An 18,542-nucleotide genomic window follows, 5' to 3' on the forward strand; every position below is an offset into this window, starting at 1 on the left:
ATTTCTAAAGTGCAATTTTTATTTTATAATTTTACATATTATAATATACTCACGCAAAGAATTTAAAAACCATTTGGGTTTGTTTTGCCATTTTACACCGATTAGATAACAAGGTATACCTGTGAGTGTTATCAATATTCCTACCCCGACTTCTATGGGACGTTCGAAACACGGTATTATAACGAGAAGGGCGCATATAATGACAAATGTTACTGGGACCCATAATGAAACCTGTAAATAAGCATTCGTATGAGAAAACAAGAAGGAAGTAAGTCTACAATAAAAGTATTGCAACTAATTACAAAAATTATTGACATGATTTAATGATAAATTTTATTTACTTTTATAGGTCTTTCCATGTTCGGCTTAGTCCAACGTAAATATAAAATACCGGCAACGGAAAGCATAATGAAAAACGATTCGACGATACTGCTGTATGTAATTAATACATAAACATCACTAGTGCATAACATAATTAAAGATAATATCATCTGAAATTTAAAAAAAAAAAAAATTAAGAAATTTTGCACTAAATAACGTTTATAATACATACAACAATTTTGTTTGCCTTACTAAAAAAACTAAAGAAGGTGTGGGAGTAAATCTTTTTATGTTTATGTGAGACAACATGGCTGGAAAGTGTCCATATCTTGCTCCGACAAAACACATTCTTGAAGATGTCATTATGTGTACACTTAAACCTCCGAAAGCTGATATGGCAACCAAAATTGACATGACCCAAGAAAAGTAATCGAGTAAATGATCTGCAAAAGTCTAAAATACTAATTATATTTTATACATCTTTAATTGAAATCTTTTTAATTGAAAATAAAAAAACAGATTCAACTTACAACTGCGATAGCATCAGAAGCAATCAATTCTACAGGACTTAAAACAATAAGATATGCTATATTAGCCAATACATAAGCAATTGTTACTGTCGGAAGAGAAATGTAAATAGCTCTCGGTAAATTTCTACAAAATAAATTTTTAAAAATTTAAGTAAAGTTAAAAAAAAATTAAATAACATAAATCAAAATGAAAAAAAAAAAACTCACACATAGGGATTTTTAAGTTCTTCAGTCATAAAATTTAAATAATTCCTGAAAAATAAAAAAAAATTTTTAGACAAAAAGAAAAACGAATGTTAAATTTGAAATACTTAAAATTGTACTCACCATCCAGAATAAGAAAATATCCCAGAATAAAAAGCAACTGCTATTCTCCCCGAATCTGTGACAGTTCCTTGCCATATATTTTCAAAATATTCAACATTTCCCAAAGCAGCATATGTGAAACCGGCTATAATAATTATGACTAAAGCAAATATTTTGGTGAACATGAATAAATTCTGCAATTTAGTCGTTAATCTAACATCATAGCAGTTAAGAAAACTTAGCAAACCTATAAGCAAAAATTTAAATTTTCTTTTAAAACTTCTTCAATGAAAAATGAAAACCAAATGAGTTTGATTTACTAACATATAGCAGCAGCTGCAATTAATCTTATAGCAGCATCTGGAATTGCACAATATGGAAAAAGTGGTTTGGTGATGTAAGAAGCAAAAGTGAGACCCATTATGGCATTTGTTGTTGGCCTGGAAAAATATATACATTTCACATCGTTAATTACTATTTCATTACATGATATTTGAAAATAATTATTTAAGAAAAATTCTAAACTAACACGAAAATTAACATGGCATCCCATAAGTATAAAAATGCAGGCAATGGACCGAAAGCTTCAAAAATATATGCATAATCTCCACCAGATTTTGGAATGGATGTCCCAAGTTCAGCATAACATAATGCTCCAATCATGGATAGCAATCCACATAATACCCATACCAAAATAGAAAACCCTGGTGATCCCACTTCTTGAAGAACCCCTTTCGGAGAAATAAATATTCCTAAAAAAAAAAAAAAATTATGAAAAAAATTTTTATAATCAGTTAAAAAAAAATAATAATAATAATAGCAACAAACCAGATCCAAAAATAATTCCTAAAATAATAGCTACTCCTTCTAAGAGACCCAATTCTTTTTTCATTTGCACTTTTTCATCATCAGATGTTTTTTGATGATCTCCTTTGGGCAAAAGAGCAGTGTCGCAGGGCTCTGTATATTTAGCAGCACTCATTTTAAAAACCTTAACATTTGAAAAATACAATAAAAAATTTCATAAGTCAAAGTTTACTTGTAGTATTTCATAAGTACGCTAAAAATTGAAGCCTACCGCTCAATGTAAGCAAATATTGATGACTGTTAATTGTAAATTAATTGAAAGCAGCCTCGAACTTAATTAAAATACAAAACAACTTTAAATAACTTTATAACAACTACCGATCGAAAAGAACGGAAAAAACTAAGTATTGTAATGAAGTTATACTTGAAATTTTATTTTTAGAAATCATAATTTATATTAGTGAAAAAAAAAAAAAAAAATGCATAATTATCTTGTTATGTAGAAAAAAAGCCACATGGCAAAAACTATCATAGAAACACCCTGTATGAAAAACTTACAGACGGCAAAAAAATTAAATAAAATACTGAAAAAAAATAATAAAAAAATTCATAATCAATTAATAAAAAACATTATTAAAAAAAAAAAAAAAAAAGTATATAATGATTTAAGCATGCGAATAACTTATTAATTACTACAACCGCCACTTAGTATTAGCTAGTGCCACCACCTGATAATACAGAATTTATATACATAAAATCTAAAGCCACGTAAAAAAAAAATATCTCAAATACACACAAATAATGTGGTTTAAAATAGACGGGGAAAATTACATTGGAAAAAAAATTGTTAATGGTGAATCTTGTACGATACTTATTAGCGATTTTAAAAACGTTTGGCACAGAGCTCTGCACGATTATGACCTCTTCTCTACCTTTCAGGTAAATTTTATGTACTGACAGTAATAATTGTTAATAATTACTATGATTATTATTTTAATTTTAATTATTGATAATTTAGAGACTTAATCCACTTTTTGAAGTTTCAAAATTAAAACTTAAGGAACTGATTTTTAATTTATTCATAGAAGATGATAAAGTTAAAAAGTATTTACTTAAAGACAATAATAATGATAATATTGTCCTTAAATTAGAAAGTATTCAAATCGGTGTGAAATTTTATTTTGAAATTTTTTTGTTTAAGGGAAATGAAGAATTAGTAAGTGATTAAAATTATTATTGAAATATTAAACAAAGTCTTTATATAACATTAATTTAAAAAGCATGAAATTTAAATATATCTACTTTTTTATATTTTACACATTTTTAAAGCATGCAATTATTTTACTAAAAATATTTAATAATTTAATTTGTTTAACATATTTTTTTTCAATCACTTGCAGTTATATAACGAATTCACATTGCCGTTATTACAAGTTGTTATCGAAATGGAAAACAGAGAAAAAAAATTATTAGAAATAATTGAAGAAAAAACATTAGAACTAGAAGAATGCAAACAAGAAAAGAGTAAGTTGTTATTAGGAAAATGCTTAACAAAATTTTCTTCAATTTACAATAATTATTTATTTTTTTTTTAAGGTACTTTAAGTAAGTCAAGGGACCTGAAAAATGAAAATAAAAAAATATTACTTTCTTCTTTTCAATCCTTATTAAAAACTAATGCATTTTTAAATTGTGTTACAAATTTATCTAGTATAAAAAATAATATTCAAAATAAATGTGATTTTTCCACTACAGAATCATCAGTTAATGAAAGTATTAAACCCAAAACCTCTTGTGTTAAAGTTAGTCATCAAATAGTGAGAAAAAGGAAAAAAATTAATCAAATAATTTAATTAATGATAAATTATATTAATTTAAAAATATACAAATGCTATGGTAATAACTATACTCATAACAATCCAGGATAAAATTAGAAAAATTTTATTTTATTTTTTTTTTACAAAGTATTTTAAAGATTACGAGCTGATAGAGAGAGAGAGAGAGAGAGATTTGCTATTTTCATGTAATTATAAGGTCAACATAAAAATTTTTAAGTATTAATTTTAAACTTTAATTAATTAAAATAAAATCTATTTAATCTTTTTTTTTTTTTTTTTTTTTAAATTTATCTTTAGTGAATAATTTTTTAATTTAGTAGCTGGTCTACTAAAATTTTTTTTTTTTTACAATTATTAAATTGAATAAATTTTTTAATATTGTCCATTATATTATTAATTTTTATACAATCATTTTTTTTTTTTTATATTAATTAAAAAATAATTTTTAAATGTATTATTTTAATAATTTATCAAGTATTAATCAAAAAATCCACATGTATTGTAACTTATATGAATAAAATGTTTCATCAATTTTTTTTAATTTTTTATTTTATTTTTTTAACATTAAGTAAAGAAACACTTAATTAAAAATTTAATTACAATTAAATCCATCATGACTCTTGCATTCATCATCTAAATACTTTTTATTATTTATATTTTTTTAAATAATTTTATTATTATTAATATTACATTGCAAGTGATGAATTTATAAAAAAATTGTTTTGTTAGAATCGAACTTTATTAAAAGAGCATTAAATTCGTGATTTAAAAAATTTTATAAAGAATTTATAATATTAAAATAATAAAATTTATCAGATATAAATATATATATAACTGACGGAAAACAAAAAAAAAAAAAAAAGAGGGCGGAACTAAAGCCTACCATCCCTTGTCATGTGCAACAAAATATTTCATTCTTGTATTTATTTTTGATCAAGTCGTTATGTCGCATTTATTATTTATTAAAAAGTGTTAGAAATTTCCGCGTTTTTTTTTTTTATTATCAGTTTTAAAAGTGCATCTCAATCTATACTTTTTCAGAAAAAAAAAATAAAAATGTTAATATAATTTACCATCGTCGTTTCAACTTCGCTAACAACTGAAGTTTTTAAAAAAATGAAATTTAATTTAATACCGGCTGACTCCTATTCGCGTAACGTAAATAATTATATTAAAAATGAAAAAAATAAATATTAAAAATTCAAAACCTTCTTGCCCGAAAGATTTTTTCGAAAAATTATACGGGCATTTAGATAACGATATAAAAAAAAATTGTTACGATGATAAAGAATTCGTCAATGGCGTAAACGATGCTGGAAAGTCAAGTCAAAATTTTCAAGAAAATAAATATTATAATTATGGCGTTGATGAAAGAAGTTTTGGAAAAAATGGAGATATATTAAATAAAATTCTTCCATCGATGCCGCCCTCCTCCTCCTCCTTCTTCATTCCGACCGTTTTATCATCAAAAAGTTTTTTCGATTACAACATTTCAAAATCTGGAACGGAAATATCGGCATTTCGTAAGTATTTAAATATAATTAATAAATTTCAAAATTAATTAATAACAAATTATTAAGATAGAATTTTAAATAACTATAATTTTCTTATGTATTTCCGTTATTAAACTTATTAAAGTACTTTCCCCCCCTCCCCCAAATGGTCACAACAACAACTAATTAAAGTAAATTAATAAGTATCAGGGTAGTATAAATATAAAAAATAATTATTGTGTACAAAATCACTTACTAATAATAAATAAATTGAAAAAAAAAAAAAAAAAAAAAAGTTTTTGGGGGTCCGTAAACAAAACAAAAAAAGAAAGACCTCTTTTTATTTCTCTTTCCAAAAAAAAAAACACGAAACAAAAATCAATCTGGAAACAAATAAATAAATAAAATAAAAATAAAATAAAGTAAATAAGTAATAACAATGACAAGAGGTAATTTTTTGATTGAGATTTTTACATGCGAAAGATTCTCTTCTCTCTAATAGTGAATCCTATTTTACGCTTTATAAATTCCTTGGGAGCCACCATATTGGGCGAAATATTAATACTATTGTTATATTTATATAAAATTCAAAGGAAATGATATTGATATTATAAGGTAAATATGTCGGAGGGCTTAAACCTTTGTCGAGTTTCTTAATCCTTTTACAATACTACATACACACACACACACCATTGTTATCATTGTGATTATTATTATTATCTATTTTCATGGGAATTAACTTCATGTTATAAATTATAATAATTCATTGATTTAACTACTCCGTGTAACAATAGACATTTTATCCGATAATCGTTAAATTTTACAAAAAACCTCCATCAAACTTATATTATAGAATTGAAAAAAAAAAAAAAAAAAACAAGTGCATGCATTTGAAACATAATGGTGATGTTTTAATTTTCAACACTCTTACTATTGTATACGGTTTATATATATATATATCCTCTTATTTCGATTGTTGTATTAGTAGGTAAAAAAAGGAAGAAAGAAAATCGTCCGAGGAGACAAAGAACGACTTTTTCTAACGAACAAACGTACAATTTAGAAATGGAATTTCAACGTAACGAATATGTTTCGAGAGGGAAAAGATTTCAATTGGCTGAAAAATTACAATTGACGGAAACTCAAATAAAAATATGGTTTCAAAACAGGAGAGCTAAACATAAAAGAATCGAAAAAGCTCACATGGATCAACAGTACAGGTATGACTGATTTCAATTGTGTACCTTTTTAAAACAAATCCTAATCAAAAAAAAAAAAAAAGGCTCAACTACACGAATTATAATCCAATTTAAAAAAATTTGCCTAAATTTTAACAAAAAAAAAAAAAAAAAAAAAAAAAAAACAAAAAGCTGAAATAAAAAAAAAACAAACATTTTTTTTTAAACAAAAATAATTAGACTAATCATTTAAAATCAATTTAAAAAAAATAATAATAATAATAAAAACTAAAACGTTAGAAAATAAAAAAAAATAATTTAAAAACAAAATACACTGGGAATAATTTTTAAAAACTTAATAAAATATTATTAGTAAGGTATTCAAAATTAATTAATTAAAAAAAAAAAAAAACCTGAATAATAAAAATATGAAATTATAAACTTTTTAACCGAGTAAAAACCTCCTACTATTAAAAATAATAAATAAAAAGAAAATTCTTTTTTTTTTTTTTTAGGGATACGTCCTGATATTTATTATTGCCCTTTTAACAATCATCTTAGAGAAAAAAAAATATATTTTTTATTACGTAAATAATTACTTTTATTTTTATTACAGAAATTTTTTACTAAGAAACGAAATTAATGGATTTTCAATGCCGAATGAAACCTGCAGTGTTTGCATTAATAGAAATAAAATTTTTATGAATCACTGGACAATGATTTAAACCTCCTCTTTCTTTTAAAATTATTTAAGAATTTTTTAAAGTCTTTGATAAATAATCGATTTAATTATTATCATTCTAGGCCCAATCATTTAATAATAAAAAAAAAAAAATATTCTTGACCGTTTAAAAAACATAAAATGTTTCCTGATAATTTATTTTTACACGTAGAATTATTAACTATAATTTTTTTTTAAATATTTAAATAATTTAAATTAAGCTAAGTGTATAAGGCAAACTGTGTATAACCGAATCTTAAATATAAAAAAAAAAAACTTTAATTTTATTAATTTAATTTGATTAAAAAAAAAAATATCCTACCTGAATTTTTCATAGCATCTCCGTGTGTAAAAGAAAAAATATAATTTTTCCCCATCGTGAAACTCGAGCTTTTTACTTATTATTATTATTAAAATTTTTCAGCGTTCTGAAACGTAAAAAAAAAAAAAAATTTACAATATTAATAAGTATAAAGAGGTAGCAGTAATAACAAAGTCTCAAATTTTAAGGAGAGACAGTAACAACACCAAAAGCTTTGAAAAAAATAAAATAAAAATTTTTTGAAATATTGGTGGGTACCTGAAAATTGATCGACGAGTTAAACTTCTCTCAAAACCCAAGATTTATTTTTTCAATTCTCTCAAATATATGAATCCAAAATGGGGAGAAGAAGTTTTATGGGAAATTCCTGACGTCTTCACGGACGACCTTTTCTTTTTCCATTCGAGAAACGTCTTCCTCATCCTAAAATTTAAATAATAAGAGAAAAATAATAATAATAAATATTCTAATAATAATAATTTTTTTTTTTTTTTTGTATCTCTGAAAAGATAATTTAAAAATTTTAAATCACATGTGTTTTTTTTTTTATTTTTTTATTTTTTTATTATTCTTATTATAATAATTTAATAGTAATATAACAACCTTTTCGTTAAGAAATTACTCACTTCAAATATATTAATTAAGTATCTTCCAAATGTCGAGAGCCTTGATTATTTAGATGATGGTTATTTAAATATAATCGTGAGGTTAAAATATAACGTTTGACAGCAAATAATCGAACAAATATAAAAAAAAAAACGTTTAATTACTATAATATATATATATATGCTTTTCACTGACATTATTAATTATTATAAATTTAATTATCATTTGTTGTTTTTTTTTTTTTCAATTAAAAAAAGATGATATTTATTATTATTTCATTTTAATTTACTCATTAATTAAAAAAAAATATTTAAAGGAATAAGGTAAAAAAAAAAAAAAAAAAAAAAAAAAAAAAAGGGAACACCACAATAATAATAATAATAATTCACTACTTCACTACAGTAATAAAACAACTTATCTTATGTTTAAAAAGTTTCTATTTCTTTAATTAAACCTAACTTCAAACGGTTGTACAAATGTTTTCACATCTCACAATTAATACTTTAAAAAATTTATTTATTATTTTTTAATTAATTAATTAATTAATTAAATTTATTTATTAACATAAATTAAAAAAAAGTGAAACGGGGTCGTTAATGAAATTTTCATTTTACCAAAAAAAAAAAAAAAAAAAAACAAGAAAACAAAAAAAAAAAAGAAAAAAAAAAAAAAAAGAGTTCAAATTAACAAATAATATAAAAACCAGTTTAAATAAAAAGCATATTTGTGCAAAACTTCTTGCTTTTATTTATATGTATATATATATATAAGAAAAAAAAAAAAAAAAAATTTTTTTAGTCGTATTTAAATGGATAAAAGTGCTACGATTCCTTTTGAGAAATGTTTCTCAAAAAAAAATGGTAGACTCTGCAAAATAAAAGATAAAAAAAAAAAAAAAAAAAAAAAAAAAATTAAAAAGCTTTCCGATGAAGGAAGGAGGAAGGGGGAGGGGGGCGGGGGTGATTTCCAACATAAAAACCTAACTTTTCTTGTCTTGGAAAAAAAAAAAAAAAAAAAGAAAAAAAAAAAAGAAAAGAAAACCCAGAATGTAGAAACACAGACTTTTTCATTTTTTTTTTTTTTTTTCATTTTTTTTTCAATTTTTTTTTTTTTTTTTCCAACTTAAATAGGTGACTAACACTAAACACTGATTTATATACTTTATTCGAATAAAAATATTGACAATTATACTTGATCTTAGTTCCGAAATCTTGATGGCGCACACTAACACTGTTTTCAATAATGTATTTTTTTTTTTTTTTTATTTTTTTTGAAACTAATTTGAAGAAAGCAGTTGCTAACTTGAACTTTAACTGAAGAAGTGTAAATTGAGAACTGAAGACAGGCTACCTCTCTAAACAGCCGAGTTAGGATAACCTATAATTGATCGAATTCAACGCCAACTCCCTAGCGGTCCCTTCTTTAGCCTGCCATTTATTTTCGTCTGCTTATACAAAAAAATTCGTATCATTAGTATGTTCAATAAACATTATTATTTATAATAATAAGCTATTCGTAGATATTCTTAACAACTTCTACTAAGTAACAATAATAATAATTAAACAGTAGAATTTAAAAAAATATTAAATAACATTGAATGGAAATTTAATATTGTCTTGGCCGAATTGCCACAACATTTCACAGCTAAAGAGAAAATAAATTTTTTTAAATAAAAGCTTTACTAAAAAAAAAAAAAAAAAAAAAAAAGGTAAAGGTATGATTTTTTTAAAAAAAATATTTTTACGTAAGGAAGTATAAAAGGACGGTTTTTAAATAGTTTAAAAAAAAAAAGAAAAAAAAATAACGATTACTTTACCAAATTCAATAGCGGCCTCTGTTACCGCCACCGCCACCGCCGCCGCCACCTCCATAACCTCCACCTAAAAAAAAATTCAAAATAATGATAAAATTATTAACAATAATTATTCTAAGGTATTGTACAATACGAATACTGTAATTAATTACCGTATGGTCCGTTACGATTTCCTCCAAAGTTTCCACCTCGAACGGGACCTCCTCCATAACCTTGCTGATAGCCCCCACCAAAACCATCATTGCCCCAACCTCCTTGATTACTCCATCCACCTTGATTTCCCCAACCCCCCTGGTTATCCCATCCACCACTATTGCCTGCAAGTTTTGAAATTTTTTTTTTTTTTTTAAAAATGTTCCTTCCTTATTTAATTTTTGTAATACACGTTATATTTACCCCAACTATTACCGCCGAAGCCACCGCCTTGATTACGTCCTCCACCCCACCCTCCTCCTTGCCGCCCTCCGCCATTTCTGCCTCCTCCTCTCCCATCTTTTCCATGAGCTTTCTTAACATCCAAATGTTTACCTTTTACTGTGTGATTTTTTTGTACTAAAAAAAAAAAAAAATTGTTGTTTATTAATAAAACAACAAATGTATTTAGTTTAATTAAACATTAAGAAATTGTACACATGATTAAAAAAAAGTTTCAATGTTGTTTAATAAATAAGTAACAATAAATTATCTTACAGCATGCTTTGTCAACTGGATCGTAGTCATCATATTCAACAAAAGCAAACCCTTTTTTTTTGCCAGAGTCTTTGTCTACAACAATAGAGCAAGAAACAATGTTTCCAAACTGCTTAAAATGCTCTTTTAAATCTTCTTCTTCGTGCTCATCTTTTATACCCCCAATAAATAATTTTTTAATTGAAGCACCAGCATCTGGCCTTCCGCTTTCCTTGGGGTAACAATTATTAATTATTTAATTATAAAAGATAGCTAAAATTATTGCAAATAATTTTTTAACAATTTATTACTTACTGTTCTTGGAACTGCTCTTTTCGGCTCTACAGTCCTGTTATCCACTTTGTGAGGTCTATTAGCCTGAGCATCATCTACCATGTGAGCTTTTGCATATGTAATAAAGCCAAAGCCGCGAGACCTTTTAGTTTTCGGATCTTTCATTACAACCACATCTACTACTTCTCCCCATTTTTCAAAATGGGATTTTAACGTTTCATCTGTAGTCTTATAATCTAAACCACCAATGAATAATTTTCTTAAATGCTCAGGTTCTGTTATTTGGGTTTTCGTTTCTGCTGCTGGTGCAGGCGTAGTATTAGATGCTGTTACAGTATTCTCTTTGGGTGCTTCCTTTAAAATACCAATGCAATTATATTTATAATAAATAAGCAAATTTTAATATGAAAACTACAATTATGTACGAATTTAGGCAGTAAATCAAGTATGAAATTACTTGTAATGTTAGCAATAGCAACTATCTATGCTGGATCTAAATAAGGTCAATAACCTAAAATATTAGTAACGAAAATCAAAAAGGTAATTATTATCTAAAATTTATAATTAATTAATACGTAATTTTTCATTGGATTTATTGTACTACTGTTTCCATAAACTTAAAAAACAAAAAATTAATAATATCAAGGTGACAAACATGGAGGAAATGTATGCTTAAGTGACGCCGAATTTGAATTATACGAAATTCGTTGAAAAAATAAAGTTAAAAACAAAAACTAAATAATTTTTTTTTAATACAATTTAAATAAAATGCATACGTAAAATTTTTTACCTCATTTTCTGCTTTTACCATCATGAATGCAATATTTTTAAATAACTTTTTGCACAACCTACTTCAATTGTCACACGCCAAACAAAATGGCCGGTAATGAGAGCCAATAAGTCCCAAAAAAGCATGCTTCCACTTTCAAGCAAATTAAATTTTTTTAGGGATTATTAATTTTTAAAATATAAAGTATAAATACTTTATTTAAAAAATATTTTTTTAAAAACTTTTTAAAATAAATTTTTATAGTTAATAATAATTTTTAATTACATTAAGTTGCTCAGTTGATTAATAAAAATTACAGTGGAAAAGTACAAATTCAAAACTTAATTTTTTTTTTTTTTTACCGATATGCTTAATTTCAAATGTGATATTTGAAATTTAAATACAGTATGCAAAAAACTGTTAAAGAGGTAGTAAATACGGATATTTTCAGTATATATATATTTAAAAAATTTTATTAATTATTTAACTTGTAATTTTAAAAATAATAGATTTCTTCATGGTATTTAAAATATAAACCATCAATTTTTGACCAAGGTGTAGGAGCTAGACTACCAGAAGTTTATAGAAAATTTTATAATGAATGGCGTTATACAGCTCCAGAACCTGTTCATTATATTCCTGAAAAAAGAACCTGGGTAAAAGATGAAGAAACGGGAGAAATGTAATTATTATTCAAAAAGTTACAATATCAATTTTTAAATTAAATGTACTTTAATTTAAATGTATTTTTAATTTTAGAAAACGTGTTCAAAATGTTCCACTGCCTGGAATTTTTCCCAAGGAAATGAATAATGTATTTACTGGTGGAGAAACTATAATACAAGGTTTTAAAAAGAATAAAAACAAATATGAGATAAATGTACCTAAATTTTGGACACCTACTCTTTTTAGATCTGTTATATACAGTGAAATTCTCGATAAGTATTTCTCTGTAATTTTGACAAAAAGAGTTGTAGAACTTGTACATGAGCACAAAGGATTAGATAATTATTTATTAAAAGTTGGTATTATTTTTATAGTCGATTTTTTTTTTTTAAATTTTATAATGAATAATTAAAATAATTGACATGTTGATCCTAAGTAATAAATAATTGTGTATTTTAGACTAAAGCATGTGACTTGCAAACATTGATTGCTCTCAAACTTAAAAGAGAATTATTGTTTAAATTGCATTATAAAGAATTACCTTATGATGAAGAAAAAAACCAATCAATTTTTGAAAAATATGAAAAATACCTTCTGCCAGTAAGTATATATTTAAAAAAATTTAGTTATTCACAGGTATTTTGTGACTAATTTTATTTTTGGTTAGTCTGAAATCATGAGTATTGTAAATAAGTATAGAAATGCATGTATATTAAGTTTAATAAATTAATTGGAATGAATTATTTTTCAGATTGAAGAAATTGAATGGTATGGTTTAAGTTTCACAGAAGCTTGTAGAAAACAGGAAAAAATTGAAAAAGAAATGAATGAAAAAAAAATTGTTCCTCTTAAACATATTTTTAGAGCACAGTTAATTCAAGAATTAAAAGCAGAAAATGAAAAACGACCAAGTTAATATGTTACAAATTTATAATATTCATTTAAATTTTAAATATAAATAATTTAAATTATAAATGCCTACTTCAATTTTTTTTTGTCATTCATAGGTAGTTTAATGTAGAAGACATGAGTCGCATGAAATATTCATTTAATATTGATACAAATAGAATATTGCTTTGGCTGTTTGATGTTTAAAAAATAAATATTTTAAAATTAGTAATATAACATGAAAAAATTAATTTTTAATTTAAAACCATTTTAATATTTATAGTAAATGTAATACAAAAACATTTTATAGGTTCAAAAAAAAATAATAATTTTTTTTTATATATATTTCCCTTCTTAAAATTAATTTCATTAGATTAAATTTTCACTCTAATTATTAAATACATATTAATTAAAATTTAAAAATTATAAAAATTTTTTAAATTAAATATAGGTTTTATAATAATTAAAATGTCTTTTCGAAAAGTTTAAAAAAAAAAAAAATCAACTTTTTTTTTTTTTTTTTTTTTTTTTTTTAATTAAAAATCATTTTTTTCAAATTCTTCAATTTTTTCTATTTTATCCTTTTTTTGAATTTGAAATGCTATTATAATACCGAGTAAAATAATTACCATAGAAAATAATATAATTAAACCCTTCGAAAGGAATGATTCAAGTAGTTTATCTGAGGAATCCTTCGATAACTCACCTGAAGATTTTTCATAAAATTCCATCGGATCTGCAATTAAATTTACAAAATTGAAAGGAAAAAAAAAAACGTGACATGAAAAATTCAATCAAAATATTATAAATTCTTACCCCCCAAGATTTCAATTTCATTTTCTACATTATTTTCATCAATGTCTACATCTAGCATTTCTTTAAAAGAAAAAATCACTTCATCTGCTCCTTCACCAGGAAATAAATAATCATTAAAAGCTAAGACACTCTCTGGTAATAAAACTGAAACTCTTCTGGGAGGCTCATGAATACTAGAAGTTTCTGTAAAAAAAAAAAAATATAAAAAATTCACAAAAAAAAAATTTATTTTAAAGTCATTTCGCTTATCCTTTTTTTTTTTTTTTTAAAAAAATAAACTAAAATAAATAAATATGATAAGATAATTACCATCTGGAGACCCATATTCCTCCTCTACTAAAGAATCCCAATGCATTTCAAATCTGGCTGTTAGCGATCTAACTATATCCTGTTTAATCGCTCTGATTGCTTCTGCCACTGTCGTATTTTGACTGAGAAAAACTTGTGATGCTAAAACCCCTAATAAATGCAATTCTGCATCATAATCCTGCATAATTACATCCCTAGAATTTTCACTCTAAATTGATTTATAAAAATTTATTATAAATTTTTAAAAGTAACTTTTTTTTTTTTTTTTTTAAATTTTTTAAACAAAAACTAAAGTATTTAAAATTTACTTTTTTATACGGCATAAATATATCAACTTTCAAACTTGGTAGATTTTTATTCGAGCTATTTTTCAAATCAGAATGATTTTTTTTCTTTATAACAGATTCTAAAACTTCATCAGGTTTGTTAACTTTTCCATCTAATATAATCATAGCAGTTTCTAAATTTTGATGAACTTCTTTCAATGCTACCTAAAATTATTAATTAGTTCTTATGTAAAATAATCTGTGAAAATTTATAATTCAAAGTGTAAAAAAAAAGTTCTCGTATATTACCTTTAATTGATCTTTAACATGACAAAACATATTGCCATCAAAGGATGGCAAGGTAATATCATAATTACAATAAATTTTACACCATTTTGTAAAATTATTCTGAAATATGATTTCTGTCGGCTTGAAATTACCATTCGGTGTGTTGAAATCAAATGATTTACAAATATATCTAAAAAAAAAAAAAAAAAAATGTACAGCTTTATTAATTTTAGCATTTTCATTCAAGAGTACTAAAGCTCAATGTATATTACATTAATTTAAAAGATTTATTCATGTATAAACAATTCAAAAATAATATTATTGCAATTGAAACTTACTGAGAATCTGTTGTATTAAAATGCAACATTAATTGTTCCGATAAAAGGCTGCCAGCATTTAATAAAGGCTCATTTGTAAATTCTCTGTGTAAATAATGAAGTATCGACTTGGCTTTGGATATTGTCGAATTCTCATTAAATATATTATTTGGACTACAAATAAATGCACCTAATATCGACATTCCACCAGGAAGCATTTTAATAACATGCTTAGCATGATTTGCTATCAAATCTCCTTCTATATCATCTACAGATTCAAATGTGGCAGCAGTTAAAACTTGTTTTGATTTAATTTCAAAATCTGTTTCTTCAGGTGTACGAACCATGAGAACAACATAATCTTTCAATTTTGTATTCTAAAATAAAATCAAAAAAAAATTAAGTTTTTACCAATCCAGGTCCTCAATTAAATATTACTATTTGATTACAATATTTACTTGTCTTTAATTCGTCTTTTAAATTATTATAAGGATTTTCATTAAGGTACTTAAAAAGTTAATTTAAAGGAATAAAATTATTTAATTTTTTTTTTTTTTTTAAGTAATAATGACAAAAACAGAAAATTTAAATCCAGGTAATTAATTGTTTATACAGATTAATATTTTTTAACTCTGTGCACACCTGTTACAATGAAGCAACAATAGTTCCAATGAAGTATGAAATCTAATTAAATACAGGGTGGCAATAATTTTCATTTTCAACAATTTTTCTTTTCTAACCTTGTGAAAAATAAAAATTAGTAAATTAAGTATGTCAAAATTTAATTATAAAAAGTTATTATGTTTTTTTATAAAATAAAAGAATAATTGAATTACTTAGAAATAAATTAGAGTTAAAATATTTGAAGTGAATACTTGCCTGCCCTAATATTAGACCGGTGGTACATCCATTATTTTTTGATAAATTTTTTAAATAATTTAAAATGCTTTCTTCAGCGTAAACGGTCTTCCCCATATTTAAAATTAAAAATATAAATATAAAAAGTTTAAATATTTATTTTAAATCATACTTTAACACTACCACACTTTTCTTGACGTTAAACAGATGTTAAGATTAATAGTTAAATGTTGGCATAAATGAAAACAGTGTTGCCAAGTCGTTAAAAAAAAAAACACGTTAAAAAAAATATGGAAATAATTTTTTACAAACAAAATTTTTGTTTGTTAAGCTTCTTTTTCTCGACGAAAAATTTTTAAAAAAATTATTTCATTAAGTTATGAGTGAATCAAAAGCAATTATTTCGAGTGGTTGGTCTAGTCTTAGCACAATTGACGATTTTGATACAGGTCAGTTCATTTTTTTCATATCAAATAATGCATAATAATAATATATTTAAAAATTAATAATACGTCAAAAGAATATTGTTCTGTTTAAAAATAACAAATTTTTTTTGTTTTAAAAGGACTAAATAAAAATGGTAATATTATACCGACTACAGAAGATGTTTCTAAAGCTACTGCCAAAAGCCTTTTTATAGAGTCTTTAATAGATCAACTTTGTAAACTTTTTGAAAAAGATTCCAGTAAAAGGCATCAATTGTATCAAAGAATTTGCAGAAAATTATATCAAATGCATTTAGTAGAGGCCACATACAATCTTGAAGAATTGGCACCACTTAGAGGATTTTATCAACAAGCTTTACTTGATGCAATTATAACACCAACTACGAGAATTCTACCCTCACCTTCTTTCAAATTAGGAAGTTCAAGGTAATTTTCTTTCAATATTATCAAATATTATTTTTAAAAACTCTCAGTTTTAGAAATTAATGACTTTTAAAATTTTTTTAAAATTTTAATTTTTCATTTTTTTTTAATAAAAGATATGCTAGTGAATATGAAGAATTAGGCCTTGTGGCATCCGGTGGATTTGGAAAAGTTTTTAAAGCGAAAAATTTATTAGATGAAGTAGTTTATGCAGTTAAAAAAATTCCATTAAAATATAAGAATATTTCACAATTTGAAAAAAAATTAAATGAAGTTAAAACTTTGGCTAAGCTCAATCATTGTAATATAGTACAATATAAGGCAGCCTGGTTGGAACCTTTATTCGACTTCTCTTCTCCTATCGATTCACCTGATGATACTAAAATAAGCAGTAATGATTCTGACATAGTTGTATTCGAATATACTGAATCTAATCCATCAAACACTAATAAAAATAGTAATCAAGAAGAAGAAGAAAACGAAAGTAATATGGCAGTTTGTAAATATTCTGCTAAAGAAATAGTTCAAAAACCTGCACCACAGGTACTTTTTTTTTTTTCTTGGTCGTTTTTAAATAAGTTATTATATTTTATTTAAATTATTTATTAATTTGTAGCTGAATGCTCTATTATATCTTACAATGCAATTATGTGATGAAACTCTTAATGAATGGCTTAACAAACGAAATTTAGACAATACAGTAGATATATCATTAGCTATGTACATTATGATTCAAATTTCAATGGGAGTTCAATACATTCATTCTTGCAATGTTGTGCATCACGACATAAAAGTGAGTAATGATAATGAAGAGATAAATTGCAATTAAATTTTAGCATCATACATGAAATTATAAGTGCCGATGAGTTGTCATTTTGTCTTTTTTTTTTTTTTTTAGCCTCGTAATATTTTTCTTAGTCATGATTTAAAATCAGTAGAAGTTGGCGATTTTGGTTTAGCATGTTTACAAGGACACGAACATTCGGGGTGTTTGTTGGAGGGTGGAAAATTTGGAACTCCTTTGTATGCAGCACCTGAGCAATTAAAAGGCTGTTGTGATTTTAAAAGTGATATGTTTAGTTTAGGATTAATTTTAATTGAATTATTGACCATTTTTTCAACCGAAATGGAAAGAGTCAAAGTGTTAACAAAAGCCAGATCGGGAGAATTACCTTCTTCTATTCCAATCGAATTCGTACCCATAATTAAAGATTTAATATCACATAAAACTAGTAAACGTCCTAATTCTACGGAATTAATATCGAAATTGCAAAATTTGAATTATAAATCTTTTAATGAACTAGAAATTCAATCGAAGGCTGTAGCGGTAGAAGTGGAAGCAGTAGAAAATATTTGTCAAAGACACGTGGAAAATGATATGAAAACATTATACATTGAAGATAGGCAAAAAATAATAAGGGATAAAGAACGGGAAATAATCGAATTGCGAAAAATTTTAGCTCAAAAAGAAAACGAAATAGCAGAATTAAAAAATATGGTTACTATACAAAAAACTTAGATAATTTTATTTTTTTGTACGCTTTAAAAGTGTGTGTGACGAAAAGCAAAAAGATATATAAAATACTTTCTGAACAAAT

The 18,542-nt window shown here is 24.5% G+C and overlaps 7 protein-coding genes across 7 annotated transcripts; 4 read left to right on the forward strand and 3 right to left on the reverse strand.

The window, feature by feature from the left end:
- Positions 1 to 18: 18 nt before the first annotated feature.
- Phum_PHUM050830 (large neutral amino acids transporter, putative) lies at positions 19 to 2,139 on the reverse strand (the record flags this gene model as incomplete). The annotated part of the gene is made up of 9 exons (XM_002423278.1): positions 19 to 231; positions 342 to 491; positions 574 to 774; positions 852 to 975; positions 1,059 to 1,103; positions 1,179 to 1,404; positions 1,482 to 1,597; positions 1,687 to 1,888; positions 1,986 to 2,139. The coding sequence occupies 9 exons, from the start codon at positions 2,137 to 2,139 to the stop codon at positions 19 to 21; spliced, it is 1,431 nt and encodes a 476-aa protein (XP_002423323.1).
- Positions 2,140 to 2,765: 626 nt separating this feature from the next.
- On the forward strand, positions 2,766 to 4,558 carry Phum_PHUM050840 (uncharacterized protein; the record flags this gene model as incomplete). The annotated part of the gene is made up of 5 exons (XM_002423279.1): positions 2,766 to 2,903; positions 3,025 to 3,180; positions 3,365 to 3,488; positions 3,720 to 3,781; positions 4,532 to 4,558. 5 exons carry the CDS (start codon positions 2,766 to 2,768, stop codon positions 4,556 to 4,558), a joined length of 507 nt encoding a protein of 168 aa, XP_002423324.1.
- A 1,621-nt stretch (positions 4,559 to 6,179) lies between these two features.
- Phum_PHUM050850 (Homeobox protein MSX-2, putative) lies at positions 6,180 to 6,525 on the forward strand (the record flags this gene model as incomplete). The annotated part of the gene is made up of 2 exons (XM_002423280.1): positions 6,180 to 6,237; positions 6,284 to 6,525. The coding sequence occupies 2 exons, from the start codon at positions 6,180 to 6,182 to the stop codon at positions 6,523 to 6,525; spliced, it is 300 nt and encodes a 99-aa protein (XP_002423325.1).
- Positions 6,526 to 10,079: 3,554 nt separating this feature from the next.
- Positions 10,080 to 11,511, reverse strand: Phum_PHUM050860 (Nuclear polyadenylated RNA-binding protein, putative; the record flags this gene model as incomplete). Its single annotated transcript, XM_002423281.1, has 5 exons — positions 10,080 to 10,252; positions 10,332 to 10,463; positions 10,626 to 10,836; positions 10,920 to 11,252; positions 11,500 to 11,511. 5 exons carry the CDS (start codon positions 11,509 to 11,511, stop codon positions 10,080 to 10,082), a joined length of 861 nt encoding a protein of 286 aa, XP_002423326.1.
- A 263-nt stretch (positions 11,512 to 11,774) lies between these two features.
- Phum_PHUM050870 (mitochondrial 50S ribosomal protein L28, putative) lies at positions 11,775 to 13,249 on the forward strand (the record flags this gene model as incomplete). The annotated part of the gene is made up of 5 exons (XM_002423282.1): positions 11,775 to 11,781; positions 12,223 to 12,349; positions 12,427 to 12,688; positions 12,793 to 12,933; positions 13,085 to 13,249. 5 exons carry the CDS (start codon positions 11,775 to 11,777, stop codon positions 13,247 to 13,249), a joined length of 702 nt encoding a protein of 233 aa, XP_002423327.1.
- Positions 13,250 to 13,757: 508 nt separating this feature from the next.
- Phum_PHUM050880 (uncharacterized protein) lies at positions 13,758 to 15,564 on the reverse strand (the record flags this gene model as incomplete). Its single annotated transcript, XM_002423283.1, has 6 exons — positions 13,758 to 13,957; positions 14,038 to 14,220; positions 14,347 to 14,554; positions 14,682 to 14,837; positions 14,922 to 15,090; positions 15,239 to 15,564. The coding sequence occupies 6 exons, from the start codon at positions 15,562 to 15,564 to the stop codon at positions 13,758 to 13,760; spliced, it is 1,242 nt and encodes a 413-aa protein (XP_002423328.1).
- Positions 15,565 to 16,454: 890 nt separating this feature from the next.
- Phum_PHUM050890 (eukaryotic translation initiation factor 2 alpha kinase, putative) lies at positions 16,455 to 18,463 on the forward strand (the record flags this gene model as incomplete). Its single annotated transcript, XM_002423284.1, has 5 exons — positions 16,455 to 16,524; positions 16,641 to 16,947; positions 17,070 to 17,487; positions 17,561 to 17,737; positions 17,843 to 18,463. The coding sequence occupies 5 exons, from the start codon at positions 16,455 to 16,457 to the stop codon at positions 18,461 to 18,463; spliced, it is 1,593 nt and encodes a 530-aa protein (XP_002423329.1).
- Positions 18,464 to 18,542: the final 79 nt, after the last annotated feature.

This window comes from Pediculus humanus, genomic scaffold (assembly GCF_000006295.1).
Source record: "Pediculus humanus corporis 1103172107401 genomic scaffold, whole genome shotgun sequence".
NCBI lineage: Eukaryota > Metazoa > Arthropoda > Insecta > Psocodea > Pediculidae > Pediculus > Pediculus humanus.